At 37.1% G+C, this 21,467-nt stretch overlaps 1 protein-coding gene across 1 annotated transcript in view; it reads left to right on the forward strand.

Moving 5' to 3' along the window:
* The window catches only part of KIAA0232 (KIAA0232 ortholog), a 50,262-nt gene that overhangs the window by 19,866 nt on the left and 8,929 nt on the right, over positions 1 to 21,467 (forward strand). Inside the window, 5 exon segments of the mRNA XM_010003118.1 lie at positions 1 to 88; positions 11,867 to 11,933; positions 13,313 to 13,394; positions 14,630 to 14,724; positions 14,765 to 17,971. Of these exon segments, the coding sequence (XP_010001420.1) occupies positions 1 to 88; positions 11,867 to 11,933; positions 13,313 to 13,394; positions 14,630 to 14,724; positions 14,765 to 17,971 (3,539 nt within the window).

The raw sequence follows: 21,467 nt of genomic DNA on the forward strand, positions 1-21,467 counted from the left end.
AAAGAGTAAGAAAAAGTGCTCTGATCTAACACTAGAGGAAATGAAAAAACAGGCTGCTGTCCAGTGTCTTCGCTCTGCTTCTGATGAAGTAAGTTTGGACTATTTAATAGATTCATAAGATTTTATGCCCTTCTTTACATTAGATATATTTAGCCTGTGATACTTCTCTTCTAATTTGTGGCTAAAAAAGAATTAAAAGTCAAATTCCGCAAGAGTTCTCTCAGAATTCTTTACTTTTCTTTAGGAAATTATGAAATCTGAGTGTGGCAGCAGGATTTCACAAAGTATTTTGTACTATGCAGTGTCATGCTTTCTGTAAGCCCTCACTTATTCTTGTAAGCTGCAATGCACCAGTTTGTGTTGAAATTACCACAAAGATTTTCAGAAAGGTATTTCTTAAAATGGTACATTTACTTTGTGTTGTGTGTGAACTGCAAGGAGTGGAATACTTGGGCAGAAAGCCATCTTGCTTTGTGTATGCTGTATGCGTAATGCGGAATTGTTAAATAAAATGCAATATGTAGTAGCAAATGTTCACTTTCCAGATTATATCACTGAGTGGAAGTGAAGTGCCCTGGCTGGTGAAGGTGAGGAGAGGCGAAGGCAGCAGGTTGAAGGGAGATACCAGAGGTAGCAGATACCATGTAGCTCAATGGAAAAGTGAAGAAAGGGAGAAACCACTGAAGGAAATGTTTAAAAAGAAAAACTAATTTGTAGCACAGGTCATGAAAGTTCTCCAGGGTGATTTTTCAGGTGGAAGTGAATCTTCTAGTTTACAGAATTATAAATAATCTGCTCTGTAAATCTCTCCTGCCTATGCAGCCTGGTTGCATTATTGCTCCATACAGCGTCTTAATTCACAGTTCATGCTTGTGCAAGCATTTGTGTGGTTGTGTGGAGAACTGAACTAGGAAAGGGCATCAGTTTCTTTTTATTCACCTGATTGGGGTGGAGAAAATGTTAAGGCAGAGAGGTTTCCTGGTCAAATTTGTAGCAAACATTTGTGCCAGCAAGAGTGAGGAAGGTTATATGGCCGAGAACAAAGAAGTGGGCTTGATTTGTGTAATTGTTCCCACCACCACCTTCAGCAGTATTGCCATCATATACTAACTTACTGTTTGTGAAGCTACTTGAGCATTTGTTCAGTTACTAAAGTGCTAATTGTCTAATTGGGAACCTTCTGAACTCTCATTTTCCCATTACTTAATATCTTAACAAAGTGATGCAAAATAAAATTTTGTTGGTAATTTGCTCTCATAGTTGCTTAATATTGAGGTCAGCACTCTGAGTGCTGTGAAAGTTAATTTAAATATGAAGAAATAATTGCAAGAAGTAATGTCTTTCTTGAGGATATAGGTATCTTTGTATACTTACTTTATGAACAGCAAAAAGTACTAGTCGCAGACCACAAGAATACTGATGATTGATTTTTAGCTTTAGAATTTGCTCTCAATGCATCTCACAGAGCTGAACATCAAGGAGAATCACTTAGAACTAAACCTGTTTTAGATAGAGAAATCTACTTAAAAAGAAAAGGAAGGAGGTAAATTTATTAACAGAAGAAGGATGGAAGAAACCATGCAACTGAAGTTTTGAAAGAATTAAAATGTATGATCTGAAAGGCTGAATGAGTAGCTTCCTCCTTTGACTCCTGCTACCTTGTCAGATTTTTGTTATTCAACATTAACCTATAATCTACAACCTGTAGACTTGTATTATTTCATGGCTATTTTGACTTCTATTGCGTACTCAGACAATTAAGCTTGCGCACACGCATTTGTTGCCTTTACAAAATTGTAGATAATTTTTTAATGTGTTTTCAAGCAGGGTGAAACCTTTAAGCCTTTAAAAAAAAAGTTGTTACTTAAAGCTCTTCTGTAGGTATTTTAATGTGTATTGCACAAGAGCACAAAAATTGCACAGTTTTTAATTTTTTTTTACCCTGGAGTTGGGAGGAAAGGTAATCCTGCTTTGATGCTAGTGATATTTGTAAGGGATCTTTTCGTTCTACTTTTCAAATACATTTCCTTTGTAGGCTCATTTCTGTACTTCTGTTTGTGTGCTAATCTGTTGGGAATAATCAGTAATTTTTGGACTGTGAAACATAATGTTAAGATACTATTTCTGCTGAGGCATTCAAGCTGCTCTGTGAAATGTTCATTATTTCATCTCTACAAAAAGATAAAAATACTCTATCTGTTAACTGTAACCAAAATTGAGTGGTGTGTGAGTGAGCTGCATTTATACAAACCATTGAATTATAAATACTTTTTTTTCCAGTACCACTTGAATTTTTTTGCTTGTTTTTTGAAAAATCTGGAACTGTTTACCTGTGGAGAGATTTATTTTTTTTGTCAAAGAGGTAGAAATTGGATGTGTTCATTAGGATCCTCATAAATATGTTCACTAGCAGCTTTGTTTTCAGAGGTTCTTCTTCTTGCAAGGGGTCTGGCAGTAATCCACATGGGCAATTCTAGAGCTTGCTTAAAGTGTTGCTACTCCTCTGTGATCCTTCTTTCAAAGTAGGTGGGCATGGAAATACCAATATCCTCATACTGAATGCTTCTCCAGCCTCACTTCTTCTTTCAATTTTAGCACTGGAGTAAAGCAAGCAAGGTTTCATAGTAGGTTCATTATTAAAAGTAATAAAAAAAAATTGTAGTGTCTTGAAACCTAACTGTATTTTTAAAACACGTATTTAAGTGAAATGGTTAGAATGTCTACCCTGTGTGTGTCTGTAAAGAGTATATATACACACGTGTGTGCACGTGCACACACAAAACCCACAAAAAACCCCCACGAAATAGGAAGACAATTAAGTGAAGATTTTTGGGATTCTACAGCCTGATCTCTTTTAGAGGAAAAATATGCAGAGGATAAAAGGATATTGAAGGTTAATAATAACTTTTCTAACTCTGGTAGGATATGACAGAGATCCAGGTATCATAATTTTGATGTTTATATTTAATTACTTAAACCAGTAACACGCCAAGAGATTGTAGTCTGCCTCCTCCCACCTATCAGTAATCAAAGGCCCTAAAATTTTAAAAATATGCTCGGTGGGGACAGGAATTCATGGAATAGATTAGATGAAAATTACCTTGATATTAGTAAGCCCTGTTTTCTCAGTCTTCCATTTAACAGTTGAAATAAAAATTTTGAATTCTTGTCTCTTATGGATTTACATAGTATTAATTCTTAGGGAGTCCTTTTTTTGGTAACGTAGTTTGAATTCTGTTTTTTGTCTCTTCCTAAGAAGAGTAATGCTGTAAAACACTAGTCTGAGGCAGAAATAAAATATTCTAGTTTTAATTTTATGGTGCAGAAAACAAACATTTGACTTGAAAAAGCCTAGTTTGGTGTTTATTTGAAAAACATTTCCCAGGTTAGGGAGTCTGACAAGTCAGAGAAGCTGCAGTCTTTTGACCTCTCTGCATCACTGTGTCTTGCAGTGGTAAAGCGTGTTGTGGGCTGAGTGTATCTGTGAGGGGCCTGTTTCTGACAGATGCCGCCTGATGTATGTATGTTCTGAGAACAATTTTTTTGTGTTTGACAAGCATTTTGATGTCTCAAGTTGCCTATATTCGTATTAATCTTTGGCTGCAGATGGTCTTGATAGTCAGAAGCAGGGAAAATGTAAGTATATTGCAACTTGCCTGAAAATGAAGACAGAATTATGGGGAGAAGCTCTTTTTAAGACAAGTACTTTAAATTGCTCTCCTTACTGCAGTTCTAAAGTGTGTTTTTTCTAAAATACTTGAATGAAGGAGTATAAATAGCAGCTCATAGAAGTGAAGAATTGGTCAATTTTTAAAAAGCTCGTTAATATTGACAGCTTGAGTAGAGACTTTATGATAATTGTTACACTGCTGAATTGTAGAATAAATTTTAAAATGTTTGTGTGCAATTACTTAGCAAAATAAGGGTATCCATGCTAGTGAAATGTTGGGGAAAAAACCCAGCTGTTTAGAACTGGGGAGTATTTATGTAAAAGTCCATTGAGGAAAATAAAGACATTTTATCCTGAAATTACTGCCTCAGATTTTAAGTAAATCCAGCTGTTTCTGTCACCATTAAATGACTTTTTTTGGTTAATGTGTTTTTGGTGGTTTTTCTTGTTGCTTTTTCAGTTCCTGTCTGGTTAACACCTAAAACCTAAGTTCTGTTTGTTCGTGTATAGTTTCTGAGTTTTTTTTTTAAAAAAATTTAAGCCTTCTAATTCTTAAAGTTTGTGAATTATTTTGGATCTGAATAATGAAGCTTGACAGAAAGCAGTATCTTTGAGACTCGAAGTTTAGTAAAAAAGATAAGAATTTAGAAAGTCACCAGTGTTGAATTTTTGCAAGGTGGATACTGTCTGAGCAAGATTGGACTTAGTGGTTGGTTGTGGAGACTAATACATGTTAGACTTTTCAGTAGGTTTATTTCCTACTAATAATGTTGAAATTACTGATGTTGCCTGTTCATTGGTAATAAATCCAAGATTAATTACCTTTTAATTGACTAGTTTTCTGCTAAAGGTTGCATTGCTCAACAGAGCAAGCAGGTTTTCAGCTTTTGTTATTGCAGTTCCTATATAATATACTTCATTCAGTGAACACTTGTATTGCATGTGAAATTCCACCCCAAGATGGTGCTAGAGTTTCAGTTAAAGCAATCGATATATCTTTATTCTGCTGAACTGCTTGAGGATATTTTAAGAACGAGCAAAGGAATCTACTTCATATGTATCTTTCTTTCTGCATTGATGAAACAGATCTTCCAGGTTCTTTCATTCTCTGCCTGTAGGTGGCCACCGCACTTAATCTGTTCCACAGCACATTCTGAGACATAGCTAGTGTCAGATGCTTCTGGTATCTCCAAGCATGTTGTCATGGGATTCAGGCAATGTGGTGGATTTACGAACTATTCAGACTCTCAGAGTCTGCTAACGGCCACATGAAACAGCATACAACATGTTAAAGTAAGAGTTAATCTTGGTTGTTATATTCCATAATCAATTTTGAAAGAGCACTGCTGTAATTTATTTGACAAAAGGAAGTAGTGTCTTCCATCTCACTGTTCTGAGAAGTTGATGCTTGGAGGTAACATTGCAACATAATTAGTGACACTTGATAACAGTAATTTCTTGGAGATGTCATCAGGTGTGGGCATGCTGTTTCTTGGAGCATTGACTTTGCTAGTTTTGTGTTATGAGAGGGGACTATGACCCTTCTGATATCTATGAGAGCACTTGCAGGAACAAATGTGGCTCTAGTGAAGAGTGTTGTTAAAAATTTGAAGTGGTAATCTTATTCTCAAATGCTCCTTGCTTACAGCACAAATTTGAGCTGTGTCTAAAATAAGACAATTGGCAGTTCTCTTGCAAGCAGCCTCTCTGGTAAGTGTAGGACAGAAAGAAAGTTTGCATGGGCACATATGAGAGGGAGAAGGCACAACCTTTCAGATACATAGCCATGGCCATGAAAATGCCAGAGAAATCAGGTACAGAGCTCTCCTTAACAATGGCCTACATTTTGTCACAGGACAATGACATTAGATTATAATTTTCCTTAATGTACAAAAACAGTTGTCATAAAAAAATTAAATAGAATTCTTACATCATCATCATGAATTGTTAAAAAATGCACAAGCAGACTTCAATGACTATGGCACAGTACCTTCTGAAGACATGTCAGGTGACCCTCTCCATTTCACTTGATGCAGAAGATAATTCTGCATAATTGGTGGGAGCAGAGTTAGAGAAGTTTCTCCCATTTCATTGATGTTACAGATAACATCTCATCATCCACAAGATGAAGTACTGTAATTAAGTGTAATCTCAGAGCAGCACTGCTTATAAGGATAGTAAGTCTTTTCTGGCTTTGAAGTCAGCATGTTTGTTTATAAGTGATAATAATCAAGAAGTATAGTTCCCAGGGAGGAATTGTCCTTTCTTAGGGAGATAAGTTTTATCTCTATGTAGCCCACTATGGGAGAGAGCTATAAGAATTAAGTTTTAAATAACTGAAGTCAGATTAACTACTCTAGTAACCTACATCTAGGGATAGTGTGTTTATGTTAAGTTAGTTTGTGCTAGTAGTTGACCTCTTTTGTCTAGAATAGTAAATAATGTGCTTTTATCTCTCTCAGAGAAGGTAGGAAGTGAATTACAGCTCTGAAATGTGAGCCTGATCCTAGATATGTGATTTATATTTCCTAATGCTGTTTTAGTACAGAGGACAGGACTAAGAGAGTTGCAAGGGAGAATTTTTATCTCCTTGTTGGAGAGCTGTTGCTCTTGCATTGCTTGAGATTTGATTGTCATGATATTAAATCAGTCTGTCTGCTTGGAAATTGTTATTTTAAGGTCATACGTCTATTGAAGATGACTTGGATCAGCTATTGATGAGCACCAAAAGAGAAATTAATAAACAGAATTTGCTTTTCTGCCCCCACAGGCTACTATTTTGCTGGATCTACTTATTTATTAATTAATTAATTTATTTAGTGATGATCTTGGGGTTAGGTTTTTGTTTGTTTTTAGGATTTTTTTTGTCTTTTTATCTCTTGATCTCCTCTTTTCAGAGTACTTGTATACCACATGAATTACACTGTATCTGAAAGTTAGAAAATGAAAATCTAGACTTTTATCTAGCTCTCCTAATCCTACAAAATACAGAAATAGATGTGTGGTTGCAATGAATCACATTTTGTGCCTTATTCAGTTCACATGGCATAACAGCTGATTGATATAGAACAGCTACCTAATCCAGCTTTGGTGACAGGCTACATGCCAAGAAAACAGTCCTGGTGCACTAGAGAGAATCCTCTTTGTCTGCAGAGTTCTATGACCTGTTGAAAGAATTACTTGAAACTATGATTATATTTATTTACTTTAATTTCTAGATTGTTTGAACTTGTGTTATGTGAAAGGAGTTTCTGTATTCTGCTCTAGCTGATCCTGCTTCAGCAGAGGGGTTTGGATTAGATATTCTCCAGAGGTTCTTTCTAACCTAAACAATTCTGTTGATTCTGGAAAAGGAAAATTAGGGTTTGTTTTAAAAGTAGAAGCTAGAAAGGTCTCAAAAACTTAAGAGCACACTACTGATTGTTTTAATTGTTAAAGTAAAATGAAGTGTAGTATTTCTGTCTTTTCAAAAAGCTTAAAGAGGAGCAAGGAATTTTTCTTGTGCTTTATAGGCCTGAAGCAACAAGCCATATTTAGTAAATACTTACAGTACACAATTCAAAACTTCAGGAGGAAAGCTATGTATTTGTTAGGATAGAAGAAAAAAACTCCCACAACCCCCCAAAGCAAAACAACCAAAAGACAGCCCTTCCCTTTGAGTTCTATAATCTGATGGAATTTTTCTGTTTCTGTGTGTATGTGTGGTATGTGAGTTGTAGAAAGCTCATTCTAAATACTGGCTATCAGACTTTGTTTTCCTGGTTTTTTACTGAATTTTTGGCTATTGCAGATATATAGATCTGTAGAACAAAGTGTACATTTGCATGGCATTTTTTTTGGATGGAAGTAAAAGAGCCATAACTAGACATCATGAGTGGGTGACAGGAAGAAGTGAAAGCTCAGTGAAAATGGAAAGTTTTGCTGACCAATGCTCACTCAGTTTTGTAGAATAACTTTGTGAAACAATAGTGGTGTATGAACATTTGTGATCAAATTCAGGAAAAAGTTACTAAATCTCCTGGATGGTGACTGAGCAGAGATGAATTTCAACAAGAATTAAAGTTACTAGTCATGAATCTGAGAGGAGCTAATGTTTCACAGCTTCTTACTAAAAACTCAGAATGTAGAAACCAGTGTTCAGTGTTAACATGGGCAACAGCTTTTAGTGGATAAAAAATTGTTGTATATAATATTGTTTAATTCACAATTTATTAAACTGATTATTTTATATTTATAAAAATATTTCAGGAGTAACTAAATTAATAGATTTAAGTTCTCTGAGAACATTTTCTGCAGGTTATACTATGTACAAGAACAACTGGATTGCTTTAAGCTGATGAGTTACCACTTTCATCTCTGATTGCTCTACTTCCAAAGTAGACTATGTTAAAAAGATCTTTGATTTACAGAATCACAGAATCCTAGGGGTTGGAAGGGACCTCGAAAGATCATCTAGTCCAACCCCCCTGCCAGAGCAGGGTTGCCTAGAGTACATCACACAGGAACATGCCCAAGCGGATTTTGAATGTCTCCAGTGAAGGGGACTCCACAACCTCCCTGGGCAGCCTGTTCCAGTGCTCTGTCACTCTCACAGGAAAGAAGTTTTTTCTGATATTCACCTTGAACCTCCTGTGCTCCAGTTTGCATCCATTACCCCTTGTCCTATCACTGGTCTTCACTGAAAAAAGCTTAACTCCATCTTCCTGACACTCACCCTTTACATATTTGTAAACACTGATGAGGTTGCCCCTCAGTCTCCTCTTCTCCAAGCTAAAGAGACCCAGCTCCCTCAGCCTTTCCTCACAAGGGAGATGTTCCACTCCCTTAATCATCTTTGTGGTGCTTTGCTGGACTCTTTCAAGCAGTTCCCTGTCCTTCTTGAACTGAGGGGCCCAGAACTGGACACAATACTCCAGATGCGGCCTCACCAAGGCAGAATAGAGGGGGAGGAGAACCTGTCTTGACCTACTAACCACATCCTTTTAGGATATGATATTACACATATGATTTAGGATATGATATTACACATATGATTTAGGATATGATATTACACATATGTGTGCGTGTGTAAAAGAAAGCAAAACAAAACCAACCAAAACCCTCCCAAACAATAAAAAACCAAAAACTGAGAAACCCCAACCACGTTTTTTGCAAATTCGAAAAGTGTGTGTGAACTTTGGTGTTTATTTGGGGTTTTTTTTAGTTGCTCTCATTCTTCATTACACAGAACTACATTAGTTTAGCTCTGAATAGAGTCATGTTGGGTAAGTAAGGAAGGAACTGGCTATTAGAGTCCTGTAACTCCAGCAGGCAGATTGACTGTTCTTGTTCATGCTGGGTGAGTTCAGAAGCTTAATTTATCTGCTAGCACGGTCACTCCAATGCCAGTAACATAACACCTGTCCTTTATGTAATCCTTCCCTTGCTTCAGCCAGCTGATGAAAAGCCAAAAAGAACAACTTTTGGTGAAACTGGATGTTAAGTTAAAGCAAGGGAAGAAACCAGAAATATATTTGAAACAGCAGAACGAATTAAATGCATTTGGAAAAGAGGAAGTTTTGTTGTGCAAAAGCAAATTTGTGAATTAAAAAAACGACATGCTGTCCTTTGTTGTTTGAATGAGAGAAAAGTGTTGGGAGAAATCTGGGTCAGTAGTTTAAATAACCTGGATAATCATGAGATTTGAGCCTTTTGTGTTGGAATTACAAAAGTGATCATGGTTAGGCACTAAGACTTCCATGTTGAAAAATGTTTTTAAAGCTTTCCAATATTTGTACTATTTGGAGACTGTCTTCAGATTTGAATATAAACAAAGCATTTCAGGTAGATCACCTTATTTTGTTAACTGATCATATCCTATTGAACCAACCCAGCTCTTGGAATATCTTACTTTCTGGCAGCAGAGTTGCTACAACTACAGTGCATTAATGTAAACAGTGAAAAAATGCAGTAACTAAATACCATATTCAGAGAACAACATTTGTCACATACGAAAGAATTGCTGAGGCACTTGTTACATTAAATCTGCAGGGTTTATTTAATATATATACTGCAGTAAGAGGTTGAGCAAGTGGTCCCTAGAGATTTGGCATTCTGCACAGTGGCTTCCCCCCCTCTTTTTTTTTTTTTTTTTAACCAACAACAACAAAAAAAGCTAGTGTAAGCTCCACCAGCGAGCTGTGCAGGACAGCGTGCAGCCTGTCAGCTGACTCAAGTATTAGTTTCATGCTACAGGAAGAAATGAAGTGTTCGATTCAAAAAGTTTTGACTTCTTCGCTGTAATGGTGAGCATATTGTCCCTAGTTTGGGGTATTTTTTTGACATGATGTTCTAGTTAAGGAAATTAATCTATATTCCTTAAATTTTGGAGATTTGCTACAGATGTCCATTCAATTAAGCTAAAACAAGGCCAGCTCCTCCTCTGTTGCCCTTTTGGGGGGAGGAGGAGGGAGTCAGGAGTGATATAGGCATAAAGTGACAATTATTACAACTACATAGGTTTGTCCATATTACTGTGCTGATTGTTTCTTTCTAAACAATTTAATTTATGTTGGCAAATTTACTAATATAGAAGATGCCTTCTAAAGTTTAACATTGCCAAGTCATCTGCTGTTAAGTATGTAGCATAAAGGTTTATATTTAGCACTTCAGTGCAGCAATGCAGTTAGGAATAGAAAATGGCTTTCTCGCTTCACTGCAAGTAATTAAAATTTAGAATTTAGCATATACTTCATTTCTTTAGTATGTAATTTTGCCAGTGTTTCTGACAGAGAATTAAACAAGCTAGTTTAACTGTATAAATTAGTGTTCTCTTTTCCATAATATATTCTTGCAGTTGAACAATGTATATTCACATTTCTCAGCAATTTCTAGACAGTAATCAGGAAAGAAGAGAAACCTAGTTCTTGGAAAAAGGAAATCTTTATACCACCACGATGACACAGCAAATCAAACTCTTTTTTAATGCATTTCTGTAACTTGATATTTGTTCTATGTTACTTTTGGAGAGAATGTATATTCCATTACTATATGCACAAAAGATCATGTCAAATTCAGAAGGTGATATAATTATTTAGGAGGTTTACCTCCAAGTATGATGGGGATAAGAATCTGGAGTTGTTACTGAGCAAACTCTGCATAGGATATAAGAAGCTGCGCAGTTCTCGCTCGTTACCACTCCCAGCTGTGGGGTAAAGTGCAGGAGTCTTCCTGCATCTTCCTCACTTGTTTTGGATTGCTTCATTTAGCTGTGGTGCCAGCCTTCTGTGTCCAGTGATGGAAAGTGCAAAGTGTGATCTCCAAGCATGGTCTCTGAGCTTCGAAATACTAAGAACACGAATATCTGCACAGTATCCACCTCACTTAGTTTTCATTCAACAAGATTGGTCATTTTACGCTTGCAAGTCTAGTAGGACAGTAAAAGCAGAAGCGTGCGAGAATAACACTGAAACAGGATTTAAAACAAAGTCTGAGTGTAGGGAAGTTTTATGTGGAGGAAAAAAAGAAAGAAAATAGAGGCTTATAGGCAAGTTGAATAAGGTGTTTAGTTTTCCTTCATCTTTCCTGTGCCAATAGTGTTTAAAAAGAAAAAAAATGGGGACTGTAAACTAGCAAAACTGTGGGATGTTTTGTCTGAAGATACTGTGGAAGCGTTTTCATCTTTGCCACCTCTATGTTTACGTCTTCATACTGTTTTCCTTTTCACTTGCACTTTTTATTTTCTGTATCCTTTTAACAGACTGCTTCTTGCAGGTATCAACTGTGCAACCAGAAGGGTTAGGGTTAGCTTTCGAAGACGCATCTCAGTGATCAGTTGATTCTTGAACTTTTGCCCTGAGACTCTTAGCTAAAACCTAAGTGATACAGTGCAGTAAATGTGACAGTGCAGAGACTGCAAAACCTTGGATATAGAAAAATGCAACAATGTGAGTTGTAGTTTGAAGCCTCTGTGAATGGATCTACATGTTTTGTGGAATCATTTTGAGTTTTAAATAATATATTTCTAGGAATGGGTTTATACCTGGTAATATGTGTTGCTTTTTAATGCATAGATGCCATGCAAAAAGAAAAATGCATGTCTGTTAAGATGTGTCTACTGTATTGATGTATTTCTAGAAAATTAATGTGTTTTTTTACTAAGTTATGTTGATTTATTTTTTATTTTTTTCCCCCCCCTTGTGGTTTTGTTTCGTGCAGAGCTCTGGGATTGAAACGTTAGTGGAGGAGCTTTGCTCCAAACTGAAAGACCTTCAGAGTAAGCAAGGTGAGGAATCAATCTTTAAACTTCTGAGGCCATATATTGTATTTGTCAGCTGTGCAGCATTCTGAGACATTGGGGTAGGAATCAGGCTGTTAATTCAGAAGCTTTTAATGCAATTTTAAAATACATTTGAATAATTTCATTCAAATAGTATAAGCAATTCTGTACTAGTACACTTTGTTTACCTAAGAAATAGCCATTCACAAATTGAGTTTTCCTCATGAAAAGCTATACCTGTTCATACCCAGCTGTGCCTGCTTTATTAGTAAATATTCTGTATTTGGCATCCCACTTGCCCACCAAAAGTATATAAAACAAAATAGGTTTGTTTCTGTTCCTTCTGTGTATTCATACTTGCAAAGAGTAGATTTGCCTCAAAATTGTTATATACTGGCTGTTTGTGTGAAAAGCATCCAAACAATCATCAGAGAGAGGTGCGATTAACATTTCTGGGCTTTAGGAGAATGATAATGGGGACTTCATGTTGTCAAGCTTATGGCAGGGATCATGATATAAAATCATGGTGTCTACAGTGAAGGGTCATTATATGTAAATATTTGTTCAGATGCAGAGCAGCAGCCTCTGACACAGAGATAAAAATACTATGTTTATCATGTCGTATAAATAGCAATGAATAAGGGATTAATATTTACCTGCCTAAAGCCTGATTTTAGCTGTTTCCATTCCCTTTTTCTGCTTTTAAACAGTAAGTACTGGACAGCTCTTAGTATTTCCTAGTGCAATGCTGTGATGTCTTCTTAACTGAGCCAAGGTGATGTTGCCCATTTATTTTTTTGGGGGGGAAAAGTTAAATTATTGTGCATCTCACAGCATTTTTTGTTTTATTTTACAGATTTTAAAGTAAAGAATTAAAAACCTTTAGAGTCACCTCTCACACAGGAGATATGTGTTTACATCCGCCCAAAGCACAGCAACTATTGCAGGGGTGCTTTTAGTGAAATAAATGAGAAGTTAGATGCAATCATTCATAAAAAAAACCCCATCAGTTAAATAGTTGATTAGAAAAATGTTGTTATATGTAGCAATGCAAGAAGATGATTAGGATTTGGATATGAAATAAAAAAATCCCATAGGAAGTCGCCTAGTGGGAGCTCTGCAGTTGCATGCAGCTGTTAGCCAGTTGTGTGTGGTGAAACTTGCAGGGTTTAACAACACAACTGTAGAAGACTTGAGTCATGGGTGGTAACTTGTAATTTCTTTGTGCATAATAAGCAGACTGTCAGTTGTTCAGTTATTCACTGTTTTATGGAAATTTGCTACTGCTACAGATAACGCATCCTGGTTTTTGTTGAATACTGTTATAAAATACACTGGCTCTTTGCATTTTTCTGTTAAGCATGTGGAATTTTTTTCCAAAACAGAGGAGAAGATTCACAAAAAGTTAGAAGGCTCTTTGTCTCCTGAGACTGATTTATCTCCCACAGCAAAGGATCAAGTAGAAATTAATGCCATTATTATTATTACTATTACTATTATTATTATTATTATTATTATCTAAGATGCTTTTCTCTTTTCTCCTTTTATGTCCAACATTTTAACACAGTGAAGTTAACTTGGTGGGGAATCTGGACTTTTGTGGTTATTAAGAAACAATTTTTTTTCTTAGCATCTTCTTTTGTTTATATTTATTTATTTATGTATTTAAATATGAGTATTTGGTAACATAGGCTAGTTTAATTTCTGGCCAAGTCCTGACTGCTTTCTTTTGACTATATGTAGAACTCAAACCAAACTGTATTTTGGTTTCCTTAAGACCAAGGCAACTAGACAAATTAACAGCCTATAATACAGCATTAATTGACACATTAGACTTGCAGGGAGATAATCAGTTTCCTAGGTTCATAGAATCATAGGATAGTTTAGTTTGGAATGGGCTTTCAAATGTGATCTAGTCCAACCTGCCTGCAGTGAGCAGAGACATCTTCAACTAGATCAGGTTGCTCAGAACCCTGTCCAATCTGACCTTGAATGTTTCTTGGGATGGGGCATCTACCACGTCTGAGCAACCTGTTTCGGTGTTCTGCCACCCTCATTGTAAAAAATGTATTTCCTATATATGATCTAAATCTACTTTATTTTAATTTAAAGTCATAACCCCTTGTCCCTATTTTATTCAGAACTCTTTGTCATCTTTTGAAGAAATGGGAAACTGAAACTCTTATAACCTTTAAGCTCTTTTATCAAGTACCTGAGTCTGGCGTTACTGAAGCACACAGGAGTTCTATCATTGACTTCTCTTGGAGAGATGGTTGCTCCTGTATCTCTTAATAATAACCCCTGGTAGCAACAGTCTAGTAGAATTGTTGCTACCTGGATCATACGTCTTCAGGGAACTTAAATAAATCTGGAGTCAGGCTTCAGTATTTTAAGCAGCCACAATTTCTGTCTACAGTGAAGTTCAATACTCCCTAAAAATGGGATTGTTTTACTTGGCATATATTTTTAAGCATATATTAATATAAGCACTTTTAAAGCTTATCGTAATCTCCCCTTTGTTTTATCATTCAAATAAACAGTACAGTGAGTGGCATATGCATCTGTTGAACAAGCTAGATTTTTTTGGCAATTAGATTGGTAGTGTTTTGATGTGTTTTTAGTAATACTTTCTAATCCTAATGCCTGCCTGAAGTTCTGCAATCTAAATGTTACCTTTCTGGTTTTTTTTGTTTTGCTTTCAGGTACTATGAAGCATTTCCTCCTCTTTCTGAAAAGCCGGTTTGCCTGCAGGAAATTATGACTGTATGGAATAAATCTAAAGTATGCTCTTACTCTAGCTCCTCATCTTCATCAACTGCTCCACCAACTCAAAGTATGCTCCTCATCTTCATCAACTGCTCCACCAACTAGCACAGATACATCCTCTCCAAAGGACTGCAATAGTGAAAGTGAAGTAAATAAAGACAGAAGTAATAAAGTATCTGCCACTGTACAGGAAAGAACTCAGCAGAAGAAAAGTAAAAATGAGAAAGAAAACAAGTTTAGTAACAACACTGTTGAAGAGAAGCCTGTTTTGTACAAGAAGCAAGTCCGTCATAAGTCTGAGGGAAAAATGCGTCCTCGCTCCTGGTCATCTGGATCCAGTGAGGCTGGCTCAAGTTCTAGTGGTAATCAAGGTGAATACAAGGCATCAGTGAAATGTATCAAAGTAAGACACAAAACAAGAGAGGTTCGAAATAAAAAAGGGCGTAACGGGCAAAGCAGGCTCTCAGTGAAATCTGGGGAGAAGGCTGATAGACAAGTCCACAGCGGAAGCAGTAGCAGCAGTAGCAGCGGGTCCATCAAACAGCTGTGCAAAAGAGGTAAAAGGCCATTAAAAGAAATTGGAAGAAAAGAAGCTGGCGGTAGCGATGGAAAAGATTTGTATTTAGACAGCAGAAATGAAAAGGAATATAAAGAAGAACCCTTGTGGTATACTGAGCCGATCACAGAGTACTTTGTTCCTCTTAGCAGAAAAAGCAAGCTGGAGACTACGTACCGCAACAGAGAAGATTTACGTGGTGTAACATCAGAGGCAGTAGAAGAATTGTCTGATTCAGTGCATGGTCTTTGTATTAGCAACAATAATATTCATAAAACATACCTCGCAGCAGGTACTTTCATCGATGGTCACTTTGTAGAAATGCCTGCAGTTCTAAATGAGGATATTGACCTCGCTGGGACCTCAATATGTTCTCAACCAGAGGACGACAAATATTTAGATGATGTTCATCTGTCAGAACTAACACACTTCTATGAAGTGGATATTGATCAATCCATGTTGGATCCTGGTGCCTCAGATACGATGCAAGGGGAGAGTCGGATTTTAAATATGATTCGACAAAAGAGTAAAGAAAAAACTGATTTTGAGGCAGAATGTTGCATAGTGTTAGATGGAATGGAGTTGCAAGGGGAAAGTGCAATATGGACAGATTCGACCAGCTCTGTTGGTGCTGAAGGGTGGTTCTTGCAAGACCTTAGTAATTTAGCTCAATTTTGGGAGTGCTGTTCATCTTCTAGTTCTGGTGATGCAGATGGGGAAAGTTTTGGTGGAGATTCTCCGATCAGATTCTCTCCCATCTTAGACGGCACAATGCTTAATTCACACATGCTTGCTGGCAATCAAGAGCTCTTTTCAGATATTAATGAAGGGTCTGGTATAAACTCTTGTTTTTCAGTGTTTGAAGTGCAATGCAGTAACTCTGTTTTACCATTTTCTTTTGAAACACTCAACTTGGGAAATGAAAATGCAGATTCTAGTAGCACTGCTAATATTCTTGGGAAAACACAGTCTAGATTGCTAATATGGACCAAAAATAGTGCCTTTGATGAAAATGAACACTGTTCCAATCTTTCAACAAGAACCTGTAGTCCATGGTCACACTCAGAAGAAACACGTTCAGACAATGAGACTTTAAATATTCCGTATGAAGAATCCACGCAATTTAATGCAGAAGATATTAATTATGTAGTTCCTAGAGTGTCTTCGAGTTATGTAGATGAAGAAATTCTAGATTTTTTGCCAGAAGAAACCTGCCAGCAACAAGCTAGAAGTTTAGGAGAAATGCCCACTTTGATTTTCAAAAAAAAATCTAAGCTAGAATCTGTCTGTGGTATTCAGCTAGAACAAAAAGCAGAAAGTAAAGACTATGAAACTACACAAGGGTGTAGTGAAAGCAGTCCACATGGAGATGGCTACAGCTCAGGGGTTATTAAAGATATTTGGACAAATATGACAGACAGAAATTCTGCAGCGATGGTAGAAATAGAAGGAATAGAAGATGAATTGTTTTCAACTGATGTAAATAACTATTGCTGCTGTTTGGATACAGAAGCAAAAGTTGAAACCCTCCAGGAGCCCAATAAAGCAGTGCAGAGATCAGAGTATCATCTTTGGGAAGGTCAAAAGGAGAATTTAGAGAAGAGAGCCTTTGTCTCAAATGATTTATCAAAAGTAGATGGTGGTGACTACACTACACCATCAAAACCTTGGGATGTTAACCAGGATAAAGAAAACTCATTTATACTTGGTGGTGTGTATGGGGAGCTCAAAACATTTAACAGTGATGGAGAATGGGCAGTTGTGCCACCTAGTCACTCAAAAGGGAGCTTATTACAATGTGCAGCTTCTGATGTAGTGACAATAGCTGGTACAGATGTTTTTATGACTCCAGGTAATAGCTTTGCCCCTGGTCATAGGCAATTATGGAGGCCATTTGTATCATTTGAACAGAATGAGCAGTCAAAGAGTGGAGATAACGGATTAAATAAGGGGTTTTCTTTTATCTTCCATGAAGACTTACTGGGAGCTTGTGGTAACTTTCAAGTTGAAGAACCAGGGCTTGAATACTCGTTCTCTTCCTTTGACCTGAACAACCCATTTTCACAAGTTCTTCATGTAGAGTGTTCGTTTGAGCCAGAAGGAATTGCATCTTTCAGCCCTAGTTTTAAACCTAAGTCAATTCTGTGCTCTGATTCAGACAGTGAGGTTTTACACCCCAGGATATGTGGTGTTGATCGAACGCAGTACAGGGCTATACGGATTTCTCCAAGGACTCACTTTCGCCCAATTTCTGCATCTGAACTTTCTCCAGGTGGTGGAAGTGAGTCAGAATTTGAGTCAGAAAAAGATGAGGGAGGTATTGCTGTCCCTTCTCAAGTAGATGTATTTGAGGATCCACAAGCAGATCTCAAACCTCTGGAAGAAGATGCAGAAAAAGAAGGGCATTATTATGGAAAATCAGAGCTTGAATCTGGAAAATTCCTTCCCAGATTAAAAAAGTCTGGAATGGAGAAGAGTGCACAAACATCATTGGATTCCCAAGAAGAGTCGGCTGGGATGTTGGCAGTGGGAAACCAAGATCCCTGTTTAGAATGCAGTATGAAAGAATCTCTAGATGGGAGGGCGATGGAGAGCTCTAAAGTAAACTGCAGAATAGTGGAGCCGCGTGAGGAGACTGGCAGGTTTTGCAGTTGTAAAGCAGGGTGCCATTTCCCCACGTACGAGGATAATCCTGTTTCTTCAGGAGAGCTTGAAGAGGTATGTGGATATATAAAATTATGGAATTTGCAACTGGCAGCTGATAATCAGAAATTTGTCATGTGACAGTTGAATTTAAATACTGGTTCATGTATAGTTCCTTAGAAAGATAGAGTTTTGTAGAAACACTGGAGGTTCCACCTGAACATAAGGAAAAACTTTTTAACTGTAAGGGTGACCTAGAGCTGGCATAGATTGCCCGGGAAGGTTGTAGAGTCTTCACCCTTGGAGATATTCAAAAGACACCTGTATGTGGTCCTGGGCAATCTACTTGAGGTGGGCCAGCTTGAGCAGGGGCTGTTGGACATGATGACCTCCAGAGTTCCCTTTGAACCTCAGTCATTCTGTGATCTTGTGAAAAATTAAACATCTTCAGGCATTACGGTGTCATCTTGCATACCTTTAGAAATATATGCATGCATGCACTCACATGATTAAAATCTGTTTACCGTAGGCTTTTAGTGTATCTGATTTACATATAATACGTTAAAATGTGCATAAAGTTTGAGTAATAAGATATTACTGATTTTCATTCATACCTGTTTTAAAATTTTGAAGGGGAAGATATGAAGTCAGTTTCTCAATTACGAATTATAGTTACTTCCAAGTAAGAGAATTCTGGGTTGAATTATTGGATGTAAACTTGAGGAAAAGAAGGGTTTGTAGAAAAGCTTAATTGTCTGGAAATTAAAATGTTCTCTTGTCAGCATAGACACAAAAATAAACAAGTCCTGGATGCAAAAGATCAATCACTACCACAGTACTGTAAGGAGGCCTAATTATAACTATGGGTTAAGCTCAGGATTTTCTTTAAGGTAAATAAATGATCAAGAGCAAAAATTGCTTCCAGCCAAAAATATCCAAGTTTTTCTTGCTGTGAGCTCATTCTGCTCTTGAAAATTTCAAGTATTTGATGAGGAAAATGAACGTACTTGAATGCATCCAAGAGGGCAACAAAGCTAGTGAAAGGGCTGGAAGGAGTGTCCTATGGAGAAGCAGCTGAGGACTTTGGGCAGGCTTGTCTAGTTTGGAGAAAAGGAGGCTGAGGGGTGACCTAATTGCATTCTGGAGCTTCCTGAGAAAGGGAAGCTGAGAGGGAGTTGCTGATCTCTTCTCCCTGGGATCCATGACTGGACACATTTAAAACCGTGCCAGGGGAGGTTCTGAGGGGACATCAGGAAGAATTTTAATAACACACTTCCGTTTTTGGTCAGCACTGAACTTGTCAGGCAGTTGCACTAGATTATTGTTGTAGATCCCTTCCAATTGAAATAGTCTATTCTATTATATTAAAAAATAATTTAGTTTTGTGGCCAGCCCAGAAATACTGTCTGGATAGTTAGAAGTTGGATCTTACATTTTCTTTTCCTCTTCAGCCTCCTCTTCCACATATGCAGCAGTTGTAGTACCTACATCAGGAGGGATTTTTTTTTCATTCTGAACTGAAGAGTTGCAACCGTCTTGTACTGTGTGATTGAATACTACTCAATTACAAGTTTGGAATAGTAATTCATGTATGGGAAGGCTAAACTTTTTCTTGCTGAAACTAAAGCCAACCTTAAGAGTTCCTTATTTTCTTTCTTTATTTTCTTTCTTCCCCTTGTTTCCTCTCATCCTCCTGGAATTTAAATGCCGTTGCAGCTTCTTTTCCTAGTGTCAACAAGTTGCTGTGTGCTGCTTGCACAAAATAAGCAAATGCGTGACTTTTGCAGGCCCTTTCTAAATGTCTTGGTTCCTGCTGCTCTGTTAAGTTAACAACAGTGAAGTGGGTCAAAATCTTTTCTCAAGTCTGGGAAGTTTCTGGGTTTGTGCCAGGCCTTGCAAAAAAAGAGTTACCAAAAAAAATGAATAAACTTGGACTGTAAGTCAGAATAGATTCTGGAATTACCTTTACCAGGAGTAGGCAGAATCTGAATTAATCATGCAGTAGGACATGATGAAGGAGTAAATTGTTTAATACAGTTATTTGTGACAGCAAGAATCTGAAGTTCCTTCCAGCCCTTTTCAGATCTCCTTTCTGGATGCTTAGTGCTCCATGAGGATGTTTATTCTCATCTTCACTTCAACCACTTACCCATTCAAGAAACTAGGAAGTGTTTGGTGTAAGATAAGTTTACAGTGGTTCCATACAGTGGTTTATGGTAGCTTTGAGGCTTGAAAAAAACCTTTGGTACTAAATAGTGCTCAAAAAAGCTCCCATGCTCAGATTGTGTGATTTTGTAGGAATTTTCATAGCTTCCAAATACAAGCCACTGGGAAGTACAAAGGACCAACAACCATCTCAGTGGTCTAGACTCCAATCTGGTTTGCAATTAACCTCTTCCTAGGGGGCTTGAGGAGCCTGATTACAACATAACCCAGTCAGAAAGACTGGGTTAACCAGCCCTCCTATATCTAGCATGTCTCAAGAGGATGTGTGCACACTCTGGACATTTCTAAGAGCCACTCGTGTGCATCTGAAGATAAGAGGCTTTCTGGCTTGAGAACATTTATCTGAATTGATTATTATGGTTAAGTCTATTTGTAAAAGAGGAGGTCTTTGAAGTATTGTAACAATTTTAATATGTTGGTTAAGAAGTAAACTTCAATGAGCAAAGATGATGACTATCTCGTGTGCAGGAAGAGTGCACGTCATGCAAGTATGTTTTCTGTGTGCAAATTTTTTCATCAAGAGTGGTATTACTTATTTTCATGAGCATTAAACAATATTGATATGAAATACCTAGAATTAGAATGGTTTAGGAGAAGCATTCTTCCTGGACACACCACACATACATGCATGGGAAAAAGAGCTTTACCTTGAGCAGAGGTTATGGCATTGGCTGATTAGCATAGTCCAATATTTGTAAAGATGTTTTTTTTTAATTAAACTTCTGTGCATCCTTTTACTGTCTTGCAATAAAAAGTAAAGTTATTGTTTAACTCACTGATAACTAACATCAAGTTTGAGTTGTGTTCTGAGGTACCTCCCATATTTTTGCAAAAATAATGGGTACGAAAATACTAAAGTAGACCACAGTGTAATAGTAAAACATTCTGGTTTGCATCACAGAAACCTGAATTATATACATTCTGTGCAAATATATCTTTTAATACATCCTGTTAGAAGACTGGGAGATTCTTGTTCTACTTAGAGCACTATTGCAATCCAGCAGTGAGAAAAACTTAAAAAAAAAAAATCCTCTTCACAAACACAGTGTGAGGAATGACAGGCAAGAAAATGATGTGAAACATAAAAGTCTTCAAGTAGTTCATAAACGGAGTATAAATCAGCAATGACACAGTGCAAAAGACAGGATGGCTATATATAAATAGGAAAGCCCTTCTCTAAGAGGGGAAATAATTTGCTCCTCTGTAGCTGTAGATGGAAAGCCTTCTGCTCCAATACCAGGCTGAACTCCCATTACCTTGTATCAAGAAAGATGTCCTGAGGAGAGCAACAAAAACACTCCTTTTGGAAACAGAGTGAAGGAAATGGGGTTGTTTTATCTCAAGGGGAG

The sequence above is a fragment of the Chaetura pelagica genome, unplaced genomic scaffold (assembly GCF_000747805.2).
Source record: "Chaetura pelagica isolate M959 unplaced genomic scaffold, ChaPel_1.0 scaffold147, whole genome shotgun sequence".
Classification (NCBI taxonomy): Eukaryota; Metazoa; Chordata; class Aves; order Apodiformes; family Apodidae; genus Chaetura; species Chaetura pelagica.